At 35.2% G+C, this 14,862-nt stretch overlaps 1 protein-coding gene across 2 annotated transcripts; it reads left to right on the forward strand.

The window, feature by feature from the left end:
• Positions 1-1,271: 1,271 nt before the first annotated feature.
• On the forward strand, positions 1,272-13,899 carry LOC104116553 (uncharacterized). 2 transcript variants are annotated; one of them, XM_070187851.1, is made up of 5 exons: positions 1,272-1,478; positions 2,569-2,734; positions 6,482-6,695; positions 9,812-9,889; positions 13,510-13,899. In XM_070187851.1, exons 1-5 carry the CDS (start codon positions 1,412-1,414, stop codon positions 13,594-13,596), a joined length of 612 nt encoding a protein of 203 aa, XP_070043952.1. In that variant the 5' UTR covers positions 1,272-1,411; the 3' UTR covers positions 13,597-13,899. The 2 variants fall into 2 exon arrangements, with proteins under 2 accessions (XP_070043952.1, XP_070043953.1); XM_070187852.1 differs by lacking the exons at positions 9,812-9,889; positions 13,510-13,899 and having other exon boundaries at positions 6,482-7,156.
• Positions 13,900-14,862: the final 963 nt, after the last annotated feature.

Genomic DNA, 14,862 nt, shown 5'->3' on the forward strand with positions numbered 1-14,862 from the left:
ATGTCTCATGTAGATAATTTAGTAACGAAAATAAAATTTAAATTTTTATCCTAAAACTAAAAGAGAAATAAAATATAATTGCACGTAATATAAAAGTAATTATAAAAAAAACAATAGATTTAAAATATAATAGTTTAGAAACTTATGTATTAATATTTTAGACTAATTCAATGTTATAACAAAAAATAAAATGTGATACTATATATTTTGATTATATTATAAGATATTAATATAAAATATTATAATATCATAATAGGGTAAAAATTATATAAAGATGAAAATAGAGATAGTGTGAGAATATTTATACTTTGAATTAATTTAAGGATAAGCATATTAAATAATTAAATAATATTTAAATTTATTATTGATAGATTTAAATGTCGAAAGAGCTCTAAGTAAGAGGATAAAAGTATAAAAATACATTAAATTTTAGAAATAAAAAATTTATATTTATATATAATTATCAAAAAGGTAGTAAGAAAGATATCAAGTCAATCGGTAAGCTAACAAAAAATCACATAAAAATATAATAATATTAAGTAATGAGTAATGCAACAACTATAAGCAAAGATTAAATAGAGATTGTTTTTTGGTAAAAATATAGAAGAATAAGACTTATTCGACTTTAAGGTAAAAATAAAGTGGTAGTAGAAATTTTTTTAAAAATAATATGCTCAAACAAGATATATTACAACGTTATATATTTAATATTCTTTAATATTTACCATATAATAAAATGCAAGTACTAATATCTATGGGTTGGGTTGTTGCAGATATTAAAAAAAGAATATGATTTGGGTTGAGTTGTTTCAGATATAAAAAGGTACTAAGATCAAGGGGTTGAGTTGTTACAAATATTTTTTTAAAAAAAACATGCTATCCAGTAGGAAATATGAGAAACAGTTTCATATAATGCTTCTTAACTGATATATAATAATTATACATAATTTTTATCTCGAAGGTTTAAATTTTAACGTAATTTGTATATAATTCAAATAATACAAATCATAGTTTGATATTTATCCGTGCATACACGGGTACTAATACTAGTTCGAATATTCTTTTATAAAGATGGAATGACAAATTTAATCATGTTGTATTACACTTGAGTAGTTTAGATGTTGTATTAATCCTAGTTCAAGTGTCAAATAAAAAAGGAACAAACTTATTAGAGGGCTGCTTAGGTATTTGACCTTTAAAAAATTGCTGGGATTTCGTTACTAGGATTTATTTTGTTCAGGGTTATATTTAGAAAACAAAAAGAGAGAAATTTCAAACTTAAAGGATCATTTTTTGAGTTAAATTATTCCATTCACGTTTATGCTCTAGGCTCACCTTTTACCGACTTACCGAGTCACCGGCACGGCGGCACAACTCCTCCGGCCATCTCTATTCTCGGCGGGAAACAGAGATGAACAACAAGGACGAACAACACAGAGAAGAGAGAGAGGAATCGCCTTCTCACTCCCAGCAAACAGGTAGGCGGTAGCTCTTTCTCCTCCTTTCGCAGTTAAACAATCTTCTCTCATCCCATGGATACCAATGTTTTCATGATTACTCAAACCCATTGAACATTCCTTTTCCTTAGTACTGAATTCTTAATATAACTCCACATTATGAGCTTCACGTAGCTGGTCCTAAACTCGAATAAAGGAGGAGGGTTGTGGTAGTTTATTGCTCAAAATTATTGTATGGTAGCCCACCCCAACTAGTTTGAATTGAGACATAGTTGATTGGTGGATTGATATACTCATTTCTTAATGTAGTTGAACTTAACCTACCAACAACAACAACATACCCAGTGAAATCCCACAAGTGGAATGTGGTAAGGGTAGTGTGTACGTAGACCTCAGCCACAAGGTAGTAGAGAGCTATTTCTCACACACCCTCAGCTGAAAAGAAATATTAATAGTGGCGAAGTCATGGAAAAGAAGCAGCAACAACAGCAAGAAAAAATAGAAAGTAACAACAACAAGAAAAATAGGATAACCGAAGCAAACAACATGTAATACTAGAAATCTAAGAATAAGAGAAAGCGGGCGTAATACTAATACTACTGATATGAAAAGGAAACCATGCGTCTACTTACTAACCCTCTACTCTAATTCTCGACTTACACACCCTTCTATCAACCCTGAATTTTCCAATGTGAATATTTTTTCAATTAGAGCTATGGACTCCTAAGATCCCCCTTTTTTCTACCTTTTTCGTCTCTCGTTTCGGGTGTAAAGAATGATAGTTCACTGCTTTTGTATAGTGTAAGAGCATGTGTGGGCTAGGCGGACGTCATGGGTTCGAACTTCTGCAGACAAAAGCTTGGTATTTAAGTGGGGAGAGAGAGGTAGAGGAGCGGGCCATTATCCTTGAAGTTCTGAACTGTGTGCTGCAGGCCCTCAGGGATTTCTCAGTTATAAAAGAAAAGAATGATAATTCTCTGTTTATATGCATAGACTGTTAAACCCAAAAGCCAAATCTTTGAGGGCCCGCGGATGGAACCTTGCTCTTGCATTATTGTAGTGTAATAGGGGATTATTTCTTTAATTTGTATTTACTTTGATGTTTTGTCAGTTTCTGATGATGACGAGATAGACTACTCCGTCAAGCCAGAATTTTATGATTCAGAACTTGACGACAAGGATGAACTCTGGGTGCAGAAGAAAAGGGGTGGTCGTACTTCCGATGCCATCCTTAATTGTCCAGCTTGTTTTACCACACTTTGTCTAGATTGCCAAAGGTATTGCTTTTCTTCTTTTTAGAATTTTCCTATAATTTGAATATTAAAAAGAATATATTTGATTGCATGATCCTGTTACTTTACTACTGGAGTATTTGGATCTTCTTCGGTCAATTAATCAATCAACTATGCCTCAATCGCAATTGAGTTGTCTAGGCTATATGAATCATCTTTATCCATTTGCCCAGTACAGGTCCATTTCATTCCAATATTATATGAACTGCCTTCTAAGTTCAATATTTGAATCTTCTTGCTTTCTCGAATTTATATGCTTGTTTTGGGTCCTTTTTTTCAGACCATTACAACAACAACAAACCTAGTGTAATCTCACAAGTGGGTTCTGGGAGGGTAGTGTGTTCGCAGACCTTACCCCTACATTGAAGGTAGAAAGGTTGTTTCTAATTATCTTTTTCAGACCATTATTTTTTGAAAATGGTCAAACTTATTGTAGGAACAACAACAACAACAACCCAGTGAAATCCCATAAGTGGGGCCTGGGGAGGGTAGTGAGTACGCAGACCTTACCCTTACCCCGAGGGAGTGGAGAGGCTATTTCCGAAAGACCCTCGGCTCAAGAAGACGAAAGAAACTTATTGTAGGAACAGTCAGCCAAAATATTTGGATCTTCTTGCATCTACTTGTCTTTATCCGCTTCCAATGTTTAAGTTCCTTTAATTTCTCTATTTCTTCATCGTCGACCGGTACCGGATCATATCACTCAAAATGCTGGAAATTGGTCATGCTTTTATAAGATTGTACTTGCAAGCCTTAGGGAAGTTTATCTAGCAATGAGAAGAAGAGACATCCTAAAAGTAGGCTTCCATGTTGCAGAGTTGTAGAGAGAATCTTTTCTCCAAAAAGTTTTGTATGCTATTTGTTGGACCTTGATTTATCGTATAATTTCAGATATTTGGATATTGCTCACAATGATTACCAGGCTCACTAAATATGTAAGAGGTCGAGTTTAGCATTTCTAATAATGGGGTAAAAGTCAAAAATCCCTTTTGATGAAATAGGAGCAAAAGGGGTAAGGATCAACCAGATACACGGTAGACATGGAATAGCCTTCTAATGATACCAGATAAATGTTAGTGAAGAAGAGAAATCAATATTACTATTATGGTGTTTTTACATCAACGATACGTAGATTAGGAATAATTATTAAAAAAATATATTTGGATCGGGAATGGCATTATCAAAAATGTGTTCTTGCTTGATTGGAACAGATAAAAACCTGGTTCAGTTCAGATTTAGTGAAAGCAAATATTAAAGGATTATTTTTTCAATAAGTAATAATTAATAAAATTTCTAGACTAAAGTCACTAAACTGCAGGATACGTCTGAGAATATGGTTAGCACTTGGCAGTAAGCTTGTGAAGGTGGATAATGACAAATCATTATGCTTTATAGAGATGGACACAACTGAATGCCTGGGAAGTGGAAAAAAAGAATAAGTTTAGTCTAAATAAAAGCAAGAAAAATGCGCTCTGGAACAACTCAATTACACTTCTCTTCAACGCCAAATGCCATCAATATGCCCCACCCACAAATATCCATCCCGAGAGAAAGGACGACCTAAGTCGGAGGATGTTTGCTTTCATGGAGTTCTTACTTCAATTTCTGTTGCTAGTGTCCTTGTAATTCTTGTAAGCTAATCTGTAACTGTGCTTCTCTCCAGTTGTCACTATGTTTTACTGTTTTGTTTTATCTGAAGAGTCTGGTCAGAAATTTTGTAAGTCGACCGAGACAGAATGGCAATCCTGTTTCTTTGGGTAGTATGAAAAAACGATGAAGTTGCAGGGCATACTATAAAGTTGTTTGCCTTCTGGACCTAAGATGAAAGACACATACGACACAATTTGTTGAGTTCCTCAAAACTCTTCGTGAACTTTAGGAGAATACCCATGTACTTCTATTGGGATTCAGTTATGTACATAATTCCAATTGCTTAGTTCTCTTTCATCATTGATAAAGTATATTATTCTTTTTACTGTGCAAATGTTCTTTTTAACTTACCAAAAAAACAAGGAATGAAATTCACATTTTCTACATGCAAAGAAATGGTAAGAGTTTTTAGTGCTTGCTGCTTGACCTCAAATGAAAAGATCATGGTGGCAAAAAAGTTGAACTTGATTAAGACCCCTATTTTAGTGAGAGTGACAGAGATAAGCCAAGTCTAGATCAAGCATCAGATAACAGATATGATATAGAATTCTTGTAACTTTTGCACTTCAAACCAAGCAAGTATTATTCTTGAGGTATCACCTCTACTTGTCTTTCCCATTTAATGGCCACACTTCATCAGAAAATCATTGTATTAGATATTTGCTTCGAGTTTTCTCTTTAAGTTTTGCTTTTCTAGCTCCATCACCCTTTCCTTGCTTGGATTTCCGTCACAGTATTTCGGGAAAATTAAGGAGTTTGTCTGGTTTGTCTATTATGCTAGTAGGCTTGGGAAAATCATGTCTTCTCTGCAACATGGTGGATGTCAATTTTTTTTACTAGAACTCTAGAAGGCACCTCTTCTAAGCAGGAGATAGGTAGCTGAATTATAAACTCAATTTGATTCTTCTTCCTTTTTCTCTGTTTTTTTTTCGCTTTAGGAAAGAGTGATTTCCTGAAGCAATGAAATCTGTTATGACTTGGCCAAAGCCGGAGTAACAAGCTGAACGATAAACTCATTTGATTCTTCTTCCATTTTCTCTGGTTTCCTTTTGCTTTAGGAAAGAAAGAACGGCAAGTCGAAAGTTTACTGTTGCCAGAACAGCCAGAAATATTTGATCTCTTTGAATCCGAACTTGAATGTTAAACACAGCTTTTGCTAGTAGTGTTGCTGAATCTCTATGAACCTGAACTTGACTGTAACAGCACAACCCACTAGTGATATTGTCCGTTCTGGGCCTAGGCTCCCACGGGTTTAATACGCGTCACTAGGGTCTAATGCTTGTTAACTTATATACCCAGCATCCCTCTTGTGTTTTGCCGAGGGTGTTACATATACCCCTCTTATGGACTCAGCGTCCTCGCTGAGGTTTGCCCCACCGCATTGGATTCCACTAGACTCAACACTGAGGTTTGCCCCATCTAACCGAGATTTGCCTAAACTCAGTTGAATTCTGACCCACCATCGGCAAGGCCGACACAAGAGTGGCTCTGATACCATCTGTAACAGCCTAGCCCACTAGTGATATTGTCCGCTCTGGGCCTAGGCCCCCACGGGTTTAAAACGTATCACTTGGGTCTAAGACTTGTTAACTTATATACCCAGCATCCCTCTTGTATCTAAAGTCCGGGGTGTTACATTGACGTGCTACCGATCTTGTCGAGTTTTCGCATTGACATTTACAAAATGGGTCTGTCATGTTTAGCTCTGAACACTAGGGACCAACAATGCAATAACAGAATTAATGTAACTCATTCTTCATCTATGTTTTAATGGTAATTGAAAATGTATTGCGGAAGACAGCTTCCAGTATCATGTTCTTACTATACTTCGCAAAGCTGATGCACCTATATGACATTGCCCAGTTAATTTTTTAATAGTAAATTTGTAGCTGGAGACTCCTGTTGAGTTACTATCCGGTTTTAATCATTGTTCAGCAGTAGCGTAATTGGTGAGCTATTCAATCAAGAAAGTGCCTTAGTGCATTTTGTCACTAATGCAAGCTTTTGTTTCTCCTTTTGTTAGCTTTCTAGTGGGTTTTGGTAATTCTGCAATTCGGAGTTGATGTTATCTTGATAATGCAGGCATGAAAAGAATGTTACGCAGTACCGAGCAATGTTTGTGGTCAATTGCAAGATCAAGAGCGAACAAGTGGCACAGCTTGGAAATAAACGAAAGAGGGGTAAGAAAGGACGTGGATCTGGTGCGGCTGAAGCGGATTCTGATATGGGCGAGACATCTAAACATGTATGTTGTTCAGTTTGTTCGACGGATGTTGGAGTCATCGACGAAGATGAGGTCTATCATTTCTTTAACGTTATTCCTAGTGACTCTTGATATTTTCCTCCCGAAATGGCCTTAAGCGCTCAGGATAAAATTTGTTTAATAGTACTATGTTTTCGGCGTCGCATTGCAGAAAACTTAAGGGGTCAAAGAGCACTGTCCTTTTGTATCTTTTTCTTCAGAGGGTTCTGTTTTTGGGTGGGGGTGGGGGGGATAGTTCTCTTGATGACGGGTCGCTCTGCCACTTCATGTTTTAGATCAGTTGTATTTTGAACTGCAAAATAGGTGCAGTTTGTGCTAAGTAAAAGCTCCCTGCTTCTCCTTAATGAATGTTGAAGTAAACAATTAGTAAAGTTTGGAGGAAAGCCTACTTCGTATATGTATGGCAAAGTGATGGAGAAGAGTGTTTTTGTCCAACTTAATTTCTGTGGGTGTTTGTGGATGAAATATTATGTATGCCATTTTCCTCTCCTTCACTTGTTTTTTCCGAGCTTCAAAAAACAGAGAGTAATAGTCTAACAGATAAGACAATGCAAGGAACTGAAGAAAGAGAACGGAGAGGAATAGCCGGAGATGGATAAAGTATTGCACACATGTTTTCCTTTTTCATTTTTTGTTGCTTTAAGTTTAAACCCAACGTATGAGTTATATTTTAAACGGAAAAGGACCAAAAATGCCCCTAAAGTATTGAAAATGGCTCAATTTTGCTCTTCTTCCACCTATTGGGTCATAAATGCCTTTAACGTTAGTTTTTGGGATCAAACTTACCCTTATATCTAACAAAAGGGCCAACAATACCCCTAACGTATTGAAAATGGCTCAGAAATACCCTCTGTTAACCTTTTGGTCTACAAATACCCCTAACGTTTGTTTTTTGGCTCAAACTTACCCATATATCTAACAGAACTAACCTTGTCAATTTTTTTACTTTTGTGGCATTTTCTTAATCCGTCACGTATATTATTTGTATTAAATAAACTCACCTGTATCTTTTAAAATATCCAACGACCCTAACCCGCTCCTATATATTTGGACGGTCGGCTAAAAATAATTACATTCGCTAGTTAAATATATAAAAAATATATACATTAATTATATATAAAAATATGTATATTATACATTAATATTTTAATATATATTTTACATAATATTATTTTTATGAGAAATTATACAGTGTAATTTTCCCTATTAATTATGATCTATAACCCGAATTTATTAAGCAAATATGACAGCGGAACGACAGTTTTTGCTAATATTTTAGCTCTATCATTATATATTAAAACAATATTAGTTCCCATTAAAAAGATCATGTGAAGTCCATTAATGTGCTAAGCAGTTGGATATGTATATAGTTAAAGGTTTTTAATAATTTCCTTTCCATCTGTTTCTTTGCTTCTCCCTTAGAATCATATAAATAGAACATTGTCATTTTTATGTTTGCAAATTAAAATTTATATTTGTTAAACTTGTTCAGATTTGCAAAATTTGAAGGGAAAACTATACCGTATAATTTCTCGTAAAAATAATATCATGTAAAATATATATTAAAATATTAATGTATAATATACATATTTTTATATATAATCAATGTATATTTTTTATATATTTAACTAGCGAATGTAATTATTTTTAGCTGACCGTCCAAATATATAGGACCGTCCAAAATTTGAGAAGTTACAATAATAATCACACATGCGACTATGGTGAAAGATACTTAGCATAACGTCAAGCTACTTCGGGTGTAATTGCTAGTATAGTCAAGGACAAGTATGTTAATCCAAAAAAGGTTTACACCCCAAATAATATAATAGAGGACATACAAAAGCAACACGGGGTTGAAGTGAGCTACATGAAAGTAGGGAGAGTTAAAGAGATAGCAATGGCAATGATAAGAGGGAATCCGAGCGATTCATATAAGGAGTTGCCGAGGTATTTGTATATGTTGGAGCATACAAATCCAGGAATGGTTACAAAGTTACACAAATCAGAAGATGGATGCTTTCTTTACGCATATGATTCGCTATATGCATATATCAAGGGTTGGGAGCATTGCAGGCCGATAATGGTTGTTGACGGAAGTTTCCTTAAAGCAGCATATAAGGGTACCATATTGACTGCTTGCACGCAGGATAGAGCTGGTGAGTTGACTACATCTACCTTGTTTCTGCAGTTTGTATAATGTTGTAGTTTCATGTATAAACGTGTATAGGATTTCAGAGCTGCTGCTTTTAGGGGTAAGGTCTGCGCACACACCACCCTCCCTAGTCCCCACTTGGTGGGATTACACTGGGTTTGTTTTTGTTGTTGTTGTTGTTAGTGGAAGAAAATAATGCAGTAGTTGAAAGTTAGTTTGATTGAAAAAACATATCAGGAGGTTATGAATTGAAACGTGTAATAATTTTGAATTCTGGAACCTTGCTTGTGACTGATTTTTGATTTGGATTCTTATGAGGAATGTGACAAGGTGCTTAATTCTGTGTTGTTCTTGGCATACTTTTTTTTTTTCCTGTTTTCTTTTACCTTGTAAAAAAGCTCATTACTGATAATTGTCCGTTTGAGGAGTGTTATTGTGGAGATTGGGTTTTCTTCTGTGCTGATGACTTGTTTATTTTTCCAGGAATGTGTAATGGATTTCGTTACAATATCCTTGTAAAAATGGATTCTCTTGCAATATATGCTTGAAGCAACATAGTTATGATTTTCAGAAAATTCTTTCGATGTACTAAATATCTTTTATTGGTTTTGATCCTCTGTCTAAAATGAAAAACAAGCCTTTTGGATTCCTTTTCTAGTTACTCCTTTCTTAGGTTTGGATAATTTGATGTTTACTCTAGATTTTCTGAACTTTATAGGGTCTAAGTTAATTTTCTCGTTAGAAATGTATCTTTCATTCATCGAGAAGTTTGTTATATGTAGTTCCTGGATAATCCATTTGCTTCGTGCTTTTTCAAGAAATAAATTGGTGATGTCTTACGAATCTAAGGGACTGTTGTTGGAGCATTATCGAAAAGAACACATTTTTCATTCTATGCCTCAGTTATTTCATATATGGAAAGCCATATATTGTCTTTCCACATGGTCCTATCGCCAGAAGGTTCAAGCCCTGTTGTTTTCTTTCTTTATTTTAACAGAAAACTATGGCAGAAGGAAAAGATTACTGTGAGCGGAAAATCAACATGCTAAAGTCCAACTACGAGCAGCTTCTTGATGTAAGTATCCATTTCATTTTAGTTGGTGAAGTGAATTTTCTTGCAAGTTTTGAGCTGTTTATATTAGTTGACTTGTGTTTTGATTTGATGTAAATTCTACATACTAAAAACCTTATCAAGGGTTTCATTATTGGTGTACTGAGTACCCCATCTATCTCAATCCTACTTGATACTTCTGCCGTTAATCTACCTAACGTAAGCTAAACTTCTATTCTCGGTGCAATTGATGCGAGGAAAAGTAAGGGGAACATATTGTTTTAAAGGGTTTCAAGGAGTTCTCGGCCATGTACGCTTCTCGCAATATACAAGAAGTTGGTTTTAGAGGACATCAAATGGCCTCTGCCAATATAAAGGCACTATACATTCACACCATACATAGCTAAATTCACTAAGAAAAATCATCTGAACAGCATAGTTAGTGGTTACTGGCATATGCTTATTTCGTGTCATATGAAGAGTTCAAAAAAAAGTTGGACATTTAGTATCTACAAGAAGGTTTATGCGTATTCAGTAGCCTTTTCTCAGTCAATAGAAAGCGGTTTAGAAAGTTTTTTGTTTTGTTTTTGGCACCCAAGGGTGCGGGCCTAGTGGGTCTATAAAGTTGGTGCTAACCCTGGACACCCAGGTTCAAATTCCAGAGACAAAAAAGCATTAGGTAATTTCTTTCCATTTGCCTAAGCCCTGTGCTTAATGGAGGTAGCAGGTACCCGATGTAATAGTCGAGGTGCGGGTAAGTTAGCCTAGACAACAACATTATAAAAAAGAATTTATTGTCTTTCTCCTCCTTATACCTGGGAAAGATAGCTTGGAAAGCTGTTTACCCCATGTTGTAAAAGCTTGCATTGCAGGACTACTCACCTTTCATGCGGATTTCATAGGGTTTTTTTCACTCTCGGGGACAGATATCATCATTTAGGAGGATATAATGGTTAATTTTCCATTCTGTTGTATCTTCTCACAATTTTATCATTTCCCCTTAATGTTTTTGCAAATTTCTTCAAAAATAGGTCATTGAGAAACCTGTTTCATTCTCTATCAGAATTATGACTTTATAAAGCTTTTGTTATTCACAAAATAAAATTGAAAATAGTTCCAAATGTGTTTAATGGCACATAAGTCATCCTTGAAGATAAACCAGTTATCTTCAAGTATAATCCCACCTTATTCCTGATTTCCTGGGATACACACAAGCTCTTATTCCACTAACCACGTATAGTCTTACTCTAATCTCCAGGTTGCACCCCACACCTGCTTATATAACTTCACCAAGTTAAACCACGACACTGATCTATGTGACAAGGCTGTGCTAAAATTTTAATAGTCCAGGTTGCAAGACTAACCTCAGAGTGGTGCGAACAGCCTCCTATCTATTTTTTCAACTTCTCATTATTGTAGTTTCCTTCCTTTGAAAGGTCTATTTGAAATTTTGTGAACCTAGACATGAGGAACCATCATTGAATTCAAAATTTCTTCCTTGCTTCATCTGGCCTACCATTAGTGTGAATTGCATTTCTAATCTACTACTTCCCTGTTCTTATCCTTTCCGTACCCTTTCCTTTGTCATTCTTCCTGCAACTGACCACTCCTCTACTTCTATTCTTTCCTTGCATTTCCTATGCTCTTGCTTTGCTTCACATCAGGAAGTAGGAATTAATTGAGACATGGTATCACCTGAACACTCCTAACCTGATTAAAAGTTAAGATTAAACAAATTGAATACTACTTTCAGAATTCGTAAATGCAACCTCAATATCATTAAAGTGAAAGTTCATACTTCTCATGTTCGCAATGAATTTGAATGACCTAAGGATAGTAGAGTCAGTTTGAAGATACTTCAAACATTTTTCTTATGCCTCATCTTTTAACACATGACAAAGGTAGTTATGCCAAATCACAAGAAAGAGGAGAGCTAAATCTAACACAATCAGTCACCATGAAAATATTTGGTACTTCTTCATTCGGTAGTTTCCTCTACGAGTCTATCTCAGTGTGTTTGTGTGCGTTAAGTGCCAAAAAACAACAAGGGCCTGCTTCGCTTAAAGCTAGAAGCGAAGCGACATTTTTGAAAAAAATACCAAAGAAATACGTAAAATAACTAAATAAAAAGAATTCAGCAAAAACAATACTCCCTATGTTCCAAACTTCCAATTTATGTGAACCCATTTGACCTAGCATGGTGTTTAATAAAGAAATAAAGACTTTTTAAATTGTGGTCCTAAACAAGCCATAACATTTGTGTGGCTATAATTCTTCTGAAACTTGTGGTGTTAAATATGTCAGAGTATTGTGTGGCTATAAAAGTTTCTCATTGAGGATAGAATTTGAAGTTTAAGTTAAATTGTTTCCAAATTTAGAAAGATGTCATTCTTTTTCGAACGAACTAAAAAGGAAATAGATTCACATAAACTGGAACGGAGGGACTAGTATATATTAGCAAATCTTTCGATTTAAAAACCAAAAAGTAGCGTGTGTGTGTGTTCTTTCAAGTTATAAGTCGATTTCTTATAATAAAACAAAAGATTAAAGAAGAAGAAGAGGAAGAAGATCTGGAGCAGATGAGTCTCCTTTCTCAGCTAAATAGTCTTCAGTTTTTCTCTTTTTAAATAGGTCCTCTGCTTCTCACTTCTCGCGACCGCTTCATTAGAGTCGCTACGCTTCACACCCGAGAAGCGCTACCTGCTCGCCAAGCGATGAAGCAACCACTTTTCACCACACTGGTCCATCTGAATTTCACAACGCTGATAAAAATTAGAGAATGACAATCTCAATTTGCTTATTAGTCCCAAAGAGGTTTTGGCTGATCAGTTGATTTCAGCCTTGTAAAATTTTGTGCGAGGAGTACCGTTGACTTGTAACTAAAATGAGAGCATTCAAGTTCTAGGCAATGTAGGTAAAGTCTTTAGCTTTGCTAATGTGGTGTAAGCTAACAGTCCCCATATTGATGTATGTACTCTACTCTTGAGTACTCTTTTTGTTGAAGGTGACCCCACTCGTTCGGGAGGCAACCGATGTTTGGAATTTTGACCATGGATAACTACAATCTCCTGAAACAACTGGATAGAGCCGATGAAATGGTCAGCAATGAGTCTTTATTAGAGATCTTAACCTTAAGGATTTCGACTAGCTACTTACCTGTAGAAAGGTCTTTTGCTGCTTTTGCTTGATGGAAACTTAACCAAGGGGCGGAGCTAGAATAATACTGTGATTTTGCTGCTAGAATAATACTGTGATTTTGCTTTAAACTATGTAGCTTTGATCATTCTTTACCATCACGTGTTATTGCCAGCTATACTTTATTGGAGTAGAAGGTTAGTCCTCACAAATAATGAATCAAGTAGTTGGGTTTCCTTTAGGAAAGAAAAGGCTCATTCGAGCTGCAGGTATACCTCTTCTCTATTTTGGTCTGGAGACCAAAGACCAACATATAACTCTCTTCTTTGCTCTTGCAAGATTAAAGGCTCTATACTAGTAGTATCTTTCTATCATTTGAAAAAGTTATGTGGCTGATGTTGGGAGGAGTTCTTTGAGGTTTATAGTCTGATAACAAAGAGCCTTATTATGTTTTTCTTTTCTTATGGACATTACCTTCTTCTTTTAGTAATCATTCGAACAAATTGCAGGTTGCAACGAAGAAGAAAAGTATTGCCGATGAAACTGGTGTTATCTTGCAAGCTAAATTGAGACAACTTGCTCCTCCAGCACAGTAGATCCCATTGTTCTTTTTCCTTTTGGGGGTGGAGTGGGGTGCCTACTTAAAATGTACTTAAAAATGAATCCTGTGGAGTTGCCTTTGTTGATAACTCAACGAGTTCATGCGCCTCAGGCTTAATGAGCACCAAATTCTATCTAAATTAGCATTGCTGAAGCAGAAGTTTAACGGGTGTTCGTTCCTCCATTTCACTCCACTTTTCCCTAGTTCTTTTTGCCTTTTTGCGAGAAGCAGATGATTGATCATCTGTGTCATTGTAGCAACATTGGTTGATGACTCAAAGTTATGATTTAACTTGGAATGTCCTTTAGTGGGTGAAGCCATGATGCAGTTCTACTTTTACTGCAACCCAAGTTTCTAATTCAATTATGTATGTGTGTTTTGATGAGGAAAGTTGTTTTTACATTAAACTTGTGAACTTTGTTAGGATTCTCTTATATCATCCCGGAGGGAATTCTTGTAGCATCCTCCCCTCCCACGATATCTGATCCTTTCATTATTGTTGTAATTGTTATTCTTTTCCCTTTGTTCCTGCTGTTAAATTGGAGGTCATGTTAATATCATTACCAAATCTGCAGTGAGTGTGGTTACCAAAACCTTAGAACTTTTGAGTGCAAGCCCATACATAATAAAGGCATAAATGTTGAAAGCCAGCTAAAGTCAAGACTACTTGAAAATTGATGTTAAACAAACATCTCTTGCCATCTTTGAAATTATGCCAAGGACATAAGGTGATTAAGAATTTCAGTATTGGAGGGAGAAGAGAAGGCTGACCCAAAATTTAGGCTGATTAAGTGATAAATATATGTACTGAAGAAGCAAGAATGGTAAACTACAGTGCATCAAATATTCCTGCTTTATTCTTACGCCAAGGCTATTTGTGAGCAATATTGTTAATTATGATAGTGTTACACTTTTTTATGTAGTTCGAATTTTTAAAGATTATTTAATTAGTTTATCTATCTTTTCTTTGGATGGAAAAAGGTTGAACTTTATTTTTGTACTATTCAAAATTGCGCAACTTTGCATTTTAATAATTTTTATTGTCGTTACGATTAAATCTAGTTTTTGGCTTTTGACTTGTAACATAATTCAACTTGGGGTAATTTTAAATTATATTTATAGTATATCTATTGAAAACAACATCTTTATCTTCACAAGGTAAGGGTAAGGTTGCCTACACACTATTCTTCCCAGACTCCACTATGTATAATTATATCGGATTTGTTGTTATTAAAGATGATTTCAAGAATATTGAAAGTAG

This window comes from Nicotiana tomentosiformis, chromosome 11 (assembly GCF_000390325.3).
Source record: "Nicotiana tomentosiformis chromosome 11, ASM39032v3, whole genome shotgun sequence".
In the NCBI taxonomy this organism is placed as follows: domain Eukaryota; kingdom Viridiplantae; phylum Streptophyta; class Magnoliopsida; order Solanales; family Solanaceae; genus Nicotiana; species Nicotiana tomentosiformis.

Coding starts and splice junctions, on each gene's coding strand:
- LOC104116553 (XM_070187851.1), top strand. CDS start 1,412: ATGAACAACAAGGACGAACAACACAGAGAAGAGAGAGAGGAATCGCCT. Junction 2,735..6,481: donor CTTTGTCTAGATTGCCAAAG/GTATTGCTTTTC, acceptor TTGATAATGCAG/GCATGAAAAGAATGTTACGC. Junction 6,696..9,811: donor GAGTCATCGACGAAGATGAG/GTCTATCATTTC, acceptor TTATTTTAACAG/AAAACTATGGCAGAAGGAAA.